The sequence below is a fragment of the Peromyscus maniculatus genome, chromosome 4, assembly GCF_049852395.1.
Source record: "Peromyscus maniculatus bairdii isolate BWxNUB_F1_BW_parent chromosome 4, HU_Pman_BW_mat_3.1, whole genome shotgun sequence".
Lineage (NCBI taxonomy): Eukaryota > Metazoa > Chordata > Mammalia > Rodentia > Cricetidae > Peromyscus > Peromyscus maniculatus.
Window position 1 is genome coordinate 90,621,531 of NC_134855.1, and position 13,500 is coordinate 90,635,030.

The following is a 13,500-nucleotide window of genomic DNA, read 5'->3' on the forward strand; positions in this document are numbered from 1 at the left end:
CCCCTCTGATTTCATTGTTTCCAACAATTCTGGCCAGTTGAGGATTTTTTTTTTTGATAACAGACATCAATGAAGAGGCTTACCAGTCACAGTCCCTAGACATAAAAAAATTCCAAGGCATCTTGCCACCCTGCATTCATTGAGAATGCCAGAAAATTTCAAGAATTCAGGCTCCAAAGGACTCAATAGTAGCTTCTTTGCTCAGTCAGCCCCTACTGCCTTGCAAAGGAAAGAGACAAGTGTGTCTTCTCATCTTCTTTGGAAACATAGTAAGATATAACACCAACAATAAGCCAGACATATAATCCCAGAACTGAGAGACAGATGTAGGCTGATGTCTGTGAGTTGAAAGCCAGCCAGATTTACATAGTAAATTCTAGGCAGAACTATATAGTAAGACCCTTTCCTAAAAACAGTGGTGGTGGTGGTGGTGGTAGTAGCAGCAGCAGCAATAAAAACCACTAAAATCAAACCAATACAAAACAAAGATGAAATGGAAAAATATCCTGCAACTGAATAAGATCACATGACAATATTTAGGTAGTGATCTGTAATCCTAAGAGAAATCAGGTCAACTATGTAGACATCACCATCAGCCACTGACCATGATTAAGGAGGAAGGGAGTAATTCACTCACAACAATTATATAGATCTATGTTCAGCGTGTTTTGGACTCTGTTCTATGTCACATCTGGCTCCTGTGAAGGACATTCAGAGGACCTAACAAGCAGGAAGGGACATATTATAAGAGGCTCAAATCACTGGAGGAAAGTTTCTGCAGTAATACATTCAATTACACTGCTTCTGGATTCTTCAGCACGTGGAATAAGAAATGAGCCCTGATGGAAAGCCGACAAAAATCTGGCTTTCTAGGCTCCCATCTGAAATCAGTCAGGATGTCACTACTGGCAGAAGTCTGATCAAGACGATCACCAAATTGTCAAGTTTTAGGCCTAATGTTACCAATAAAGTAAAATCAATGTAGTTGAAAAGGATCTTGTAAGCACGACAAAAAGGCAAGAAACTGCTGTCATGAAATCAGACTAATTACTGTCAAAATTACGCTGAATTTGGATGAGAGGTTTGATTTTTATTTAATATATGAGACTTGTACAGAGCATTTTATGTACTCTTCCTTAGATTATAAGCAAAATAGTAATAAATCTTAAGTATATATTTATTGTGTGGGTTAAAATATCCTCCATTTCATAATTTTGAATATTTTAGAAACTTTTTACTGAAAAAAATCACATAATATATTTGATATCCTTTTCCCTACTCCAAACTCCCCTTAGATCCTCTCCACTTCTCTACCCATCCAACTTCATGTTCTTTCTTACTCTCTGTCTCTCTCAAAAATATAAACACACAGGAAAACCAATAACAGAACAAAAAAATGAGAATCAAAACAGAAAAACTAAAGAAAATCAGTATGAGGAAAAAATACAAAAACATAACACAAAGCACATGCATAGAAAAACCATGTAGTATCCCTTACTACTATTAGTATACTGATTATTATGCTAGAGGAACATAGCAATAAAACAACCCCTAATGACATAGTGCTATACCCATAGAGCAGAGCAGAGCTCAGCCCTCATCAGAGAAGCTTCTTCTTGCAGTATATGGGAATAACAAAGAGATCCACAACTAGATCCTTATCAAAACCATCCCCCTCAAGGTTCAGCGACCTATATAGAAGAGGAGGCAGAAAGATTGTAAGAGCCAGGGGTGCTAATAACTTCAAAGAAACAGTGTCTTCTGGACACAGCAGGGCTGATTCACATAATTTTGAATCTTTAACAAGAGCCCATTAATCAATCAGCTATTGGACTAAAGAAAGTTCACTTCAATACTACCTCTAGCTATATTCCTCCACACTGCTCCCTGCTTAATCCTTCTTCCGGTGGATTCCGATGCCTAGCTTCTCCCAGTGAGTTGGTAACAAGAAAAATGAAACCAACCAACTCTATCTTAGTACACAAAGTGGGAGGAACAGAGGTAAGCTGTCTTTCAAGGACCAGCCATAACGTGCAAACACCCAGCCTCCCAAAATGAGATTTCCCTCACCAACCGGGTGCTTCAGACTCAGGAGCAATCAAAGACAATGAATGGCTTGGGATACATTGTAGCATTGTTTGCTTAGATTGAATGTAAACACACCACTTTTTTTTTTTTTTGTGAGCAAACACTACAGTCTCGCCATTCCTATTTAACAAACTGGAGCTGTGGTTAGATGAAGGTCAGGTCAACTGAGAAATACCTACACAGTTCTTGTGTGGCCAAATGAGAATGCAAGCTCTTTAATATGAGTCGCCAGAGACTACAGACAGCTCAGAGAAAAAATGAGGACAGTGGCTTACCTGTGCTGAGAATCATTCTGGTCTGTAGATGGTATTGTCAAACACTCATCATGACCGTGGAAAAGACGAACTACGTGCCCACCAAGTAGGTATCCTATGAAAGGATGATATTCTACTATAAACTGACAGAAAGCTTAAAGAGAACACTGCATTCAGTGGTGGTAAATTCATGCAGGTCATAGATAGTTCTAGCAAACAGCAAGAGAGGTGCATTTGGGATACTATAGAGTCCATAAATTCAGGCCTCAGGGAGAAAAGAATTCTAACACTGGCAGTTAAGTAGAGTTTCAGAAATAAGGCTAACGATCAAGAGGAAGGTGAAACCACTGTGTCAACTGTTATCATTAAAAAACAAAAGGAAAATTACTGTTGGGAAGAGAAGAATTTTCCAGTTTCTTAAGAAGCTAATAACCCAGTATCAAAATGACCAGAGAAGTTCTTACAATCCTAGTGTATTCACTCTGTGGCAAAATCCAAATCAAATTATAGATATGGGTAGAAATAACTTGGAATGGGATGACAATCTCTTTTTAAGAGTTGTTTAGGAAAAGACAATTATGTTTCTCAGGGCTGCTTTAGGAGAAGGTAGTTTTTAAATGCAGTTAACAAATATGGATAAAATTTGATGATGCATCTATAGCAAAAAGTGGGAGGCAGAACTACTCCAGCATGTCTGAGTGGACATGCGCACTAACTGCTATCAACAAGCGCTTAGATTTTAGCAGAGAAAAACCTCAACAGTCATGGAGTTCAGATGCTCAAAAGAAATAATGAACTTCAAGGGCATGATGACCCACTGGTCTTCAAGTGAATTCCAAGCATTAATTTGAAGAGCATACTAGCAGGAGACGGCCTGGCTGAGCTAGGTTTGCACAAAAAAATTGGATTTGTTATTCTTCTGAATTAAAAAATCTCTAGGCTACCCTGTTCTCAGGAGACATATGGACTTAATATGCTCCACATCTGTATTCGGAGTTTTCCTTTTTAAATTACATAATTAGAACACTTAGGGGGCTATCTCAAACTATTTTGGATGCTGGATTAAAACAGTATCAATGAGAAATCCTGCTAGATGGGAAACTGGTGTTCTCAGAGCATATTGGGCAGTGATGGTCCGATTTTCCTTAGCTTATTTCTTTTTTATCTAGGCAAGGAAAGATTATCTTAAACTCCCCTCGAATATTCACAAGTATTTTTCTAATAGCTAATTATACTAATATGTACAGTTGCATTTTTTGCATTTGAATAATTCATGATGCACTGAAGGGAATTCCTAGTAGCCAATTTACATAGAAAATTAAAAACTTCAGCCATCAAGCCCTTGATTAAACTCTTTATCTTCTCTTGGTGGTGAGACTATGACCGTTAAGAGTCCATCATGAATAGTTTGTGGGCTTTTCCAATCAATATCCTCCTCATCTGAGCAAAAGGCTAAATGCTGGTACATTATAACTTTTCTTAGCAGAACACTCTCTCTCTCTCTCTCTCTCTCTCTCTCTCTCTCTCTCTCTCTCTCTCTCTGTGTGTGTGTGTGTGTGTGAATGTGTGGGTGTGTGTGTTTGTATGGGTCACAGTCAAGAAGAAATTATGAAAAGGAGGACCACTTAAGTCCATAAGGGCAGGGTGGGTTTCTCCTCTGTGGATGTTGAATGGCCATTCTCCACCCAGTTCTGTGACTGAGCTGATGAGCTCTTCCAATTTCATGCACACAAGGGCACTCAGCACTTCTGTGAGAACCATTTGACATGATTTGCAAACACTCCTTAATTAATCTCCACAAGCTCTCTGTTGGGACTGAGATAAATTTATTTTTGTGGTTGAAGATGAAACATTTAACACAGAGATGGGGCGGAAACTTTCTAGGGAAGGATTTAAGACAGGGAGTCTGGATTCCTGAAAGCAGGGAAAGACTGAATAGATTTAAAGAGGTAGATTGATGTTTGTATGTATGTATGTATGTGTGTGTGTGTGTGTGTGTGTGTGTGTGTGTGTATGTGTTGAGAGAGAGAGAGAGAGAGAGAGAGAGAGAGAGAGAGAGAGAGAGAGAGAGAGAGAGAGAGAGAGAGAACACACGAACCCAGGGTTTGGCAATGCTGAGCAAGTGTTCTGTCACTGATCTACAGACCCAGCAAATGTCTGATTTTTAAAGGCCTCTCATATACTACCAGGAAACTTAGGGTTTGTCACTTCCCAGTCATTTAGCTTAACTGTGGTACATTCTGAAACTGGGCTGTCACCTTGACAACTCTCATTTTCCTGTTTTCAAACATCACAGCTCAGAAGAACATCCCCAGTTTGAAACTATGAGGCTCAGGAAGAAAACTAGGGTTAAAGCCTGTGATAAGACCATTCATAAAAATTCAGATCTTTCTGTAATGTGCTAGAATGGAATGCAATAACCCTTGGGTCATTGGCATTTTTTTTTTCTGCTCAGCTGTGGTGGTATTACCTATGAGTGAGGTAAGGCCAATGTGTTTATTACATAACCTGTAAAGTGCATTGACTTTGCCTGTCTCCAAGAAATAGGTTATGAAAACAAAGCTGGATGACCTTATTTCCACAGAAAGAATTTAATGCTGAGAAAATTTCATTTATTATATTAAGGGGTGTTCCATAAAGGTAAGTAAAAATCAAAGACCAATTATATATTTATTATAAAGGAAGTTCCTTCCTTCTGTGGAGAGAGGCATGGGATGGGATGGGGAATAAGCCATGTTACCTTTCTGGCAAATGATCTCTTCCAAGATGGAAGTTTCTGGGCTTGTTTACTTACCAATAGTAAGCATGAATAAAAGTGAAAACTTGGTGAGAGAGGGAAGGTGTATGTCCAAGTTCTGTGTGCTTGTAGTGATAAACTAACTATGGGTACCAAAGAATTAAAGACAAGCTTAATGATGCCCATGAGGAGTCCGAATAGAAAATAATATATACTGACACCAGAGAAAGAAAGTAGGAGAAATAAAACCATACTGTATGTGGAACTAGAAACAACAGACAATGTTGACATCCACAGCCCAGAGGGAATGTCAAGCTCAGGGCTGACTGCATTACAAAGGCCTACCTTCTTCGATGCTACTTCCCGAACATGTAGGATGTACATTCCAGAGTGTTTGCATGAAGGAGGCATCCACTTGTATGTTACCATTTGATATCGAGAGATGCTGCAGTGGGAAAAGAAGTGAAATCCTCCTTTAAACCACTAGTCCAGTCCTGTCAGAGCTGCGAACTACAATGTCAAGGGTTACGTTAAACAGCATCCGTGTTCTGTGGTTCTTTCTACAGAGCCTGTGTGGGAGCTTTCTTTACTCAGTCTTGAGGCGGTTTCATATCTGGCTCTGTATTCCAGGAAGAAGGAATTTGCAGTCACAGAGGTGGCAGACAAGCATTAACCTTGTCACCCCAGCTACATCCCTGACTCTATACACTTATAAAATGTCTATTTTTTTGTAGGATAAGAAAACCCACAGATGGGAAAAAGTTACTTCAACATTTGGAGAAAGCAAGGAGAAATCAGCTGGCAGGGTTGCTGAGAAATTTAACACTTATCTTTGGCATTTCTCTATCTTCAGGCATCCCCACCCTGAGCAGAGCTTGCCTGGTACCTATACTCAAATTAAAGACCTCATATGCATCTATCAGCTTCTGTAATACCCCCTGCACTAACATTTTACATTTTTTTCTGTCTGCACCAAAAGCTTATTTTTCTGTATTCTTTTTGCCATGTTGTATTCCACTTGGCAAGAGCCAAACAATGCGATAAATTCATAATAATGTGTCTTAATTCATCTTAGCAGCATTTGCTCAATACTACACAATGATCTAAAAGGAAAGCTAACAGTTAAATTCCAGGCACTATGATTGCCTCGTAGGGGAGAGACATCTTGTTATACCCAGCTTGCTGTGGCTCCGTTTCCCTTGGCCACCTGTTCCTAAAGGGGACATTCTGAAAACAAAAGATGCTCCTGTCAAGTGGTACTTACAAGGTATCTTTCAGAGGACACACTGACGAGGATAAGGTCATCTCCAATTCGTACTTTCTCTCCTTCAGACCTCTGTTTGGAAGCAGGATGTATGGTCCACCAACAGGCCTCTCCTACATAAAGGCTTTGTGAGTTAGCCTCTGTGTCCCAGAAAGCAGTGATCCCAATTCTGCCCCATATTCCTTCCTGATGACACACCTCTCCCTTCTCCCCAACTCTCTTGGCTTCAATTTCTACTTATCTACAGCTGGCCTTATTGTCTAATGTATATTCTAGACTATATTTTTTCATTTTCCATAAAGACAGAAAGACACAATTTGGGTAAGATTATTGGAGGTCAGTAATTACAGAAGTCTGAATATTTTAACAGATGTAGGACATGACTTTTTTTCCACACTGCCTTTTATATCTTTTAAGAATTGATTTCAAAATATGTTTTGGTGGTACATGTGGAAGCAAGAAGACCAGAAGTTCAAGTTTGCCCTTGGCTTAATGAGTTTGAGGCTAGCCTAGGCTATATGAGAGGACCTCAACCCTTGTCCCCACAGAAAGGGGGCCTTGAGGACTCTATTTCATTTGCATATTGACCATTTTAGCAATTTTATCTTTCTTCTTCACCTTCTATGAAATGTGCTAAAACAATAGCAAAGAGAATTTTTGTTTGATTCTTAAGGCTCAAACCTGTAAGAACTAAAACAGCCTAACACATGTGAAAATATATGTACCAAGGAAGAAAAAATGTTATGGGGGTGGGGTTGGGGAATGACAATTTTAAATAATATTTAAAGAAACCACTGTCTTAAAAGTATACCCTGCTATGAATAGATCCAGCAGGAAAACTGCCTGGGCTGGAGGTAAAGATGGGTTGTAAACAGGAAGAATGGCTAAAAGGTATTAAGGACATTTAAGCCCAAGATCCCCTCCCCATCCCACACAAGCAGATGCCTCTTCCTCCCCCAGGCTACAGAATTCATGGAGTTGCAAACCACCAAGGGTCTGGTCTTGGAAATCCCATAAGATGCTGCCAAATAAGAAAGTGGAGTCCTGCTGAGAGCAGATCACTAGAGTTTCTGTGTGATTAGACATACCCCCACTTCTCTCCCTTTGCTTCTACCCCTCAGCTTCTAGAATGCCATCTGCAAAGCTGAGTGATGTTTACTAGTCCTCAGATTTGAGGACTGCTTTTTAGAGAAGCCAAAACTTACTAAAGGTAAAAGCTACCAGGGTTTGAGATTCTCATCTTAAATGCTCAGGGCTCTGAAAGATAACTCCAGAGTAAGTACTAACAGATGACAAGCCACAACCCAGCTTCCCATCAGCTTTTATGACCTTGACATGAATATGAGCAAAGACAAAAGGTCATGTTGAATTTGAGGAATGCCTCTAACATTGATATCAGGAAACAAACAAATAAACAAAAATGGAGGTAGGGCAGGAACTAGAAAAATCAAGATTGCAGAGAGCAAAAACTTTCAGTAATTTTACAAGTAACAATCTTAAAAAAGAAAGAAAATATACTCAGAAAGTATCTGAAGATTCCATTAAGAGAGAAAGAAAATTACTTCAATTTTGAAGAAAACCAAAATAATTACAGACAGTTGGAAATTCTTCCAAAAAGAACACAGAAAAATAGTTTAGAAAGGAGAGAGAGAGGGAGGGAGGGAGAGAGGAAGGGAGGGAGGGAGAGAGAGGGAGGGAGGGAGGGAGGGAGAGGGAGAGGGAGAGGGAGAGGGAGAGGGAGAGAGGGAGAGAGAGAGAGAGAGAGAGAGAGAGAGAGAGAGAGAGAGGGAGAGAGGGAGAGAGGGAGAGAGGGAGAGAGGGAGAGAGGGAGAGAGGGAGAGAGGGAGAGAGGGAGAGAGGGAGAGAGGGAGAGAGGGAGAGAGGGAGAGAGGGAGAGAGGGAGAGAGGGAGAGAGGGAGAGAGAGAGAGAGAGAGAGAGAGAGAGAGAGAGAGAGAGAGAGAGAGAATGAGAATGAGAATGAGAATGAGAATGAGAATGAGAATGAGAATGAATTAGATTTGAGCAATGGTGGTCCATGTTTTTAATCCCAGCACTCAGGAGACAGAGGCAGGAGGATTGCCTGGTCTACATAGGGTGGCCAGGGTGGCACAGTGAGATCTTATCTTGAAAAAAAAAGAATTAGAATTTGAGAGGCAGTGAGAGGAGGGGTTGGAAGGAAAGGACATGTGAGGGGTTTGGAAGGGAAAAGGAAAGAGGAAAATATTTAGACTAAAATAAAATTCTAGAAAACAATCTAGAGGAATCCCTAGGAAACAAGAATAAAGAGTATCAACAAAGAAATAATATCCCTAAAACTTTCCCGGTGCTGGACAGCAAACATCTGCAAATAGAAAAGGTCCCAGAGTCCCTCGCACAGCCAAGCATCCATCCTATCCTGCATCCTCCTGAGGCCGCATAACAGAGAGAATCCACAAGACACACTGCGGAATTTCAGACATTAGAGAGAGAGAGAAAGCGTTTTTAGAAAGGAAAACAGTCACACACAAAGCATCAGGAACCAGAACATGCTTGTCTCAACAGCCAGTTTGTCTCAAAAGCCTGTAGGAAGCCAAGAAAAAATACTTTTAATACAGAATTAAACAAAACTATGAATTACTTATGAAGCTAGGATGAACAAACCTTCAGATAATTTGGTACCTGCATGCATCTTTTCTGTGAAAGCTACTGCATAGTGTGGTTTGCTGAAATAAAGTAGTTATCCGTGGTGTAGTGAAGAAGCAGCAGAAGCTAGAAGAGGCAAAGTGAAGTCCTTGGGTGATGATGGATATTTCTAAGAAGATGAAGAGATAATGTGTCTGATCCTAATAATTCAGGGACATTTTTTTGGGTCAATGGGAAAGCTTGGAAGTGAATCCATGATTCAGCCACAGAAGACAAAACAAACCCAACTATAATATATCATGTGGGTTATTTACAAATATGTGATAGTAGTTATACCAGTGGAAGTTGTTGGTTTAGTTTTTACATAAAAACAGATATGAACAGATTGAGAATGCAAGGAAGAAGGACAGTGAAAAGTAGACTGTGAGAATTAAACTTTATCAGGACACGAATAGATAAAACCTAATCTGGAAAGAATCAATGAAATGGCAATATATACACAGTTTTCATAAACAGTAGCAAGCAATACTAGAAGAGCTGAACACAGGTGCCTAAGGCAGGAATCTAGAGTAGGGAGCAGATATTTTTAATAAACATCAAAGTGCCACTTATCTATTAAAATTATGTATAGGTATTTGACTACATTTAAAAATGCATTACAAAAGAATATGACTTGTACATTTGAGGTAAAATTGATCAGACTATCTGGTATAAACTCTGTGGGTCATGAGAGGGCATCCAGCATGAAGAGCATCATGAACAGACACACACAAAAAAGAGAGAAAGACTTCTCTGACAAGTCTCTTGTCCTTGGAGCTGTTCCCTGAACTCCTAGGGTGTCCTGGTCACTGGCTCCAAAATGCAGGGCAGCATTTGCAGCATCCTGTACTCAGGATTCTAAATCTATGTCAACGTAGTAGAATCAAAACAAAACTTTAAAAGTGTGCAGAACTGAGCAACTAACTCAGTTGTACTAATTATCTAGTTTAAGAATTTATTAGTATGTAGGGGGAACAATCCAGATTTATTTCTTCACACTTTCTCCCCAACATCCAACCCAGCTAAGGAGCAGCCTTCTAAAGAACAGTCACAGAATTGCTGGGTAAGGAACTAGGATTCTATCTCAGTGGATTCCATGTGACTCCCTCACCCTCATGATAGGCCTAATCCCATAAAACCATGATTGTCGTTGGGGGAAGCCAGTACATTCTTCTGACTCAAAGAGAATATGAGCAGAGTAGGTCAAGGGTGAAAGAAAAGCAAATTACTTCAGATCCTAAATTTGTATGCAGCCAGTCATCCCTTTCCTACTTGTCCACACACAGATCATCTTCTGAGCAGCCACTTTGAACTTGGTCCAGCTCAAGTATCTATTAGGTCTGCTGTCACCAAAGTTCCTACTAATTCTAATCACAGGGACTCAGAAAATAACTTCTGAATTAAGTAAATCTATTTATTGCCTATAAATATATATAAATATAAATCTATATATTGCCTCCTTTTCATTAGCGGCTCTAACAGTAAATTAGGTATATTACCTGAACTCTTTACTAAAAGTGTTCTTTTTCTATTCCTTTGCAGATTTCAGAAAATATACCATCATTTCACTGCTATAAATAGAAGGACTGTACATGACTCTTCTGATTACATGCTCTAAGACTGGCATCTGGCTTATAGAGAGAGGACAACTTACATTCATAGTGTGACATTCCACTCAATTTGTAATTTTTTGCAATGATTGACAACATTTTAGAGGAAATTATACTTGAAGAAAAACACAAGCTAAAATCAAAGAAACCTCAAATGTAATTCACATGTGATCTTCTTTAGGGGGAAAAAGCTCACAACAGTCGTAGACAGGCTCTGACTTCTCCTGTGTACAAAAGGAGAGGGCAGCCGGGTGCAGGCCACAGAAATAGCAGGTGCATGGTGGATAGGCTCCTGCATTGTTTTGTGATCATCACAAAGTCAGATAATCTGCACCCTTAACTGATACACTAGTCTCATTTTAGAACAACAGCGTAGACTTCTGTCCTTCTTTGGAGATGGAACATGGAACACCCTTCCTGTTAGGGGGAAATGTCATATTGTTAAAGACTATATTCCAAACAGAATTTCTATAGTTCCCTAAGTGACTTTACTTCCCTGGTATCTTCTTCCACAGCCTGGTTAATTTTGAAGCTCTATTTTTAGTCCATGTTCTACTCAGTATCCTTCCAGCAAATCCCGCTCCACTTAAACCCATCAGAATCAGTTTCTGTTGCTTTTGACCACACTTCCTAATAGTATTCCTAATGGTAATAGCCCAACCTCTACCTAGAACAGAAATTCTATATGCAATGTGCTTGACAGATGGTCAGACTGTCTATACATGTTTCCAGACACAGGGAACATGCTACATTCCCTGGCGAGCCATTCCTCTGCAGATATTACAAAGCATTTTTCTTCACTGAGGTAAAATATGTCTCATTTCAACTTCTATCCACTTCTCTGTTGGCCTTCAGAACAGGCCCCAGGAAACTGGTACTTTCTTGATAGTGTAACTTCTTACATATTTGTAGATAGTTTCCCTGGGCCTTGTCCTTCATTTCTGGATTCCAGAAGAGTTGCTATCATCTTGGCAACCACCTTTCTTTCTTTCTTTATTTAAATTAAATTTTAAAAGTTCATTTAACATATCAACAACAGATCTCCTTCTCATCCCTCCTCCTGCTCTCCCCCATCCCAACCCCCCATCTCCTTCTCCAACAGGGTAAGTTCTCTCATGGGGTGATAACTAAGCCTGGTACATTCAATTGAGGCAGAACCAAGTCCCTCCTGGCTTGGGCAACCACATTTCTTAGTACCAACTTCTACAGGGACTTGCTATGTAGCTTAGACTGGCCTTAAACCTACTAAGTAGCCCAGGCTGACCTTGAACTTATGCTTCTTCTTTCTCAGACTCCCTAGCATCAGGATCAGAGGCAGGTACCACATCTGGCTGATGATATATATATATATATATATATATATATATATATACTTTATTCACATACATACATATACACACACACAAAATGGAAGTGGTTTCCAATGTATTTGATGCATTGTAGAAGACAAATGACATTGGATTATTTAGTGTGAAATTTAAGGGAAAAAAACCTCTCTTTGAACTAATTCTATCACAAAAGTTTTAAGTTTAGATCTAATTTATTGACAATTCTTTATCATTTTCTCAATTATTTGACAATTATTTTTGTTGTTGTTGTTATATACTTTATGGCAAAAAACCATTTCTCTACTTACAGAGATAGATTTTTGCTTAAAATACTACAGATAAAACTTGAGTAAATTTATAGAAAAATATACAATAAATATATGGGAGATACATTGGAATGCCAAAATTGAGGCTGGTGGGCTCACTGGCTGACCTTAGAGAAACTGACTTGGGAATGGCTTGTTTGCAGAATACAAAGGGCCCACTTCTCTAATCTAGACATATTTCATATTTCACTATGAAGCACTAATGAAGTTACTCTTACATGTTTTCTTAGCAGCTGCTCAGTATCTACAGTTCTTACAAACTAAACTGACTGTTTCTAGTAGTAAGCCATTAAAACACTTTCCAGTACCCAGGCTTCTGGCATCGAGCCTTAGACTCCATGTTTTCATGTTTCACACATCCTTCCTTCAATCATCCTCACATTTTTTTTTAAATCAGCGTTATCTTTTTTGACCTTGCTGATGTGGAATTCCAAATGAGTAACATATCCAGCTTCTTTCTCAAAAGTCCTTAGCTGCTGGGTGATGGCAGCGCACACCTTTAATCCCAGCACTTGGCAGGCAGAGGCAGACGGATCTCTGTGAGTTCGAGGCCAGCTTGGGCTACAGAGTGAGTTCCAGGAAAGGTGCAAAGAGCAACCATCTCAAAAAAAAAAAAAAAAAAAAGTCCTTAGCACAAGATCCCACAGGCTGAAGCTAGGGATGACAACTTACCTGTGGCATGTTCCCGCAGACCTACATCAAAGGCAAGTTTATCTGTCTGGGATCTTGATGTGGTCAAGCATGTCAGATACTGTGGAACAAGAGCAGATGCTAGGAGTCATATCCTTCTATCAGGTCCTAGTACCACCTCTAGTTAGCTTCCCATTAATTGCAAAAAAAAAAAATCAGCTACTATGAAATATGCTCAGTCTTCTTCCTCATTGGAAAGTTAATGGACATTAAACTTTTGGAAAATATTTTTTTTGTTTTAAATGTAAAGCCGCAAAGACATTCTTATCTGATTATCTAGTAATGTCTAGGACTCTATATAGGATAAAATTGAAATATTTCATATGCTTTAGTTCAAAATCACTCTGAGAAACTTTTAACTTGAACTTGAGAACAATACAAATGGAACATCAATGACCAGCAGTAAAGAAGTGGCTAGATCAACTTTGGTTCTCCTGTTTTGTGGAGTATTGTACCACTAAGAGTACTGATAAAGAATGTGCATATAGCACATAACTTTATTTTTATAAGATGTTGGGCCAAGAAGTCACAGAAAAGAGCA

At 39.3% G+C, this 13,500-nt stretch overlaps 1 protein-coding gene across 1 annotated transcript in view; it reads right to left on the reverse strand.

The window, feature by feature from the left end:
- The window catches only part of Ryr3 (ryanodine receptor 3), a 535,270-nt gene that overhangs the window by 300,462 nt on the left and 221,308 nt on the right, over nucleotides 1–13,500 (reverse strand). The window contains exons 5-8 of the mRNA XM_076570297.1: nucleotides 12,942–13,020; nucleotides 6,344–6,456; nucleotides 5,425–5,524; nucleotides 2,364–2,457 (exon numbers count right to left, since the gene is read on the reverse strand). Coding sequence (XP_076426412.1) covers nucleotides 2,364–2,457; nucleotides 5,425–5,524; nucleotides 6,344–6,456; nucleotides 12,942–13,020 — 386 coding nt within the window. The remainder of the gene's footprint in view (nucleotides 1–2,363; nucleotides 2,458–5,424; nucleotides 5,525–6,343; nucleotides 6,457–12,941; nucleotides 13,021–13,500) is intronic.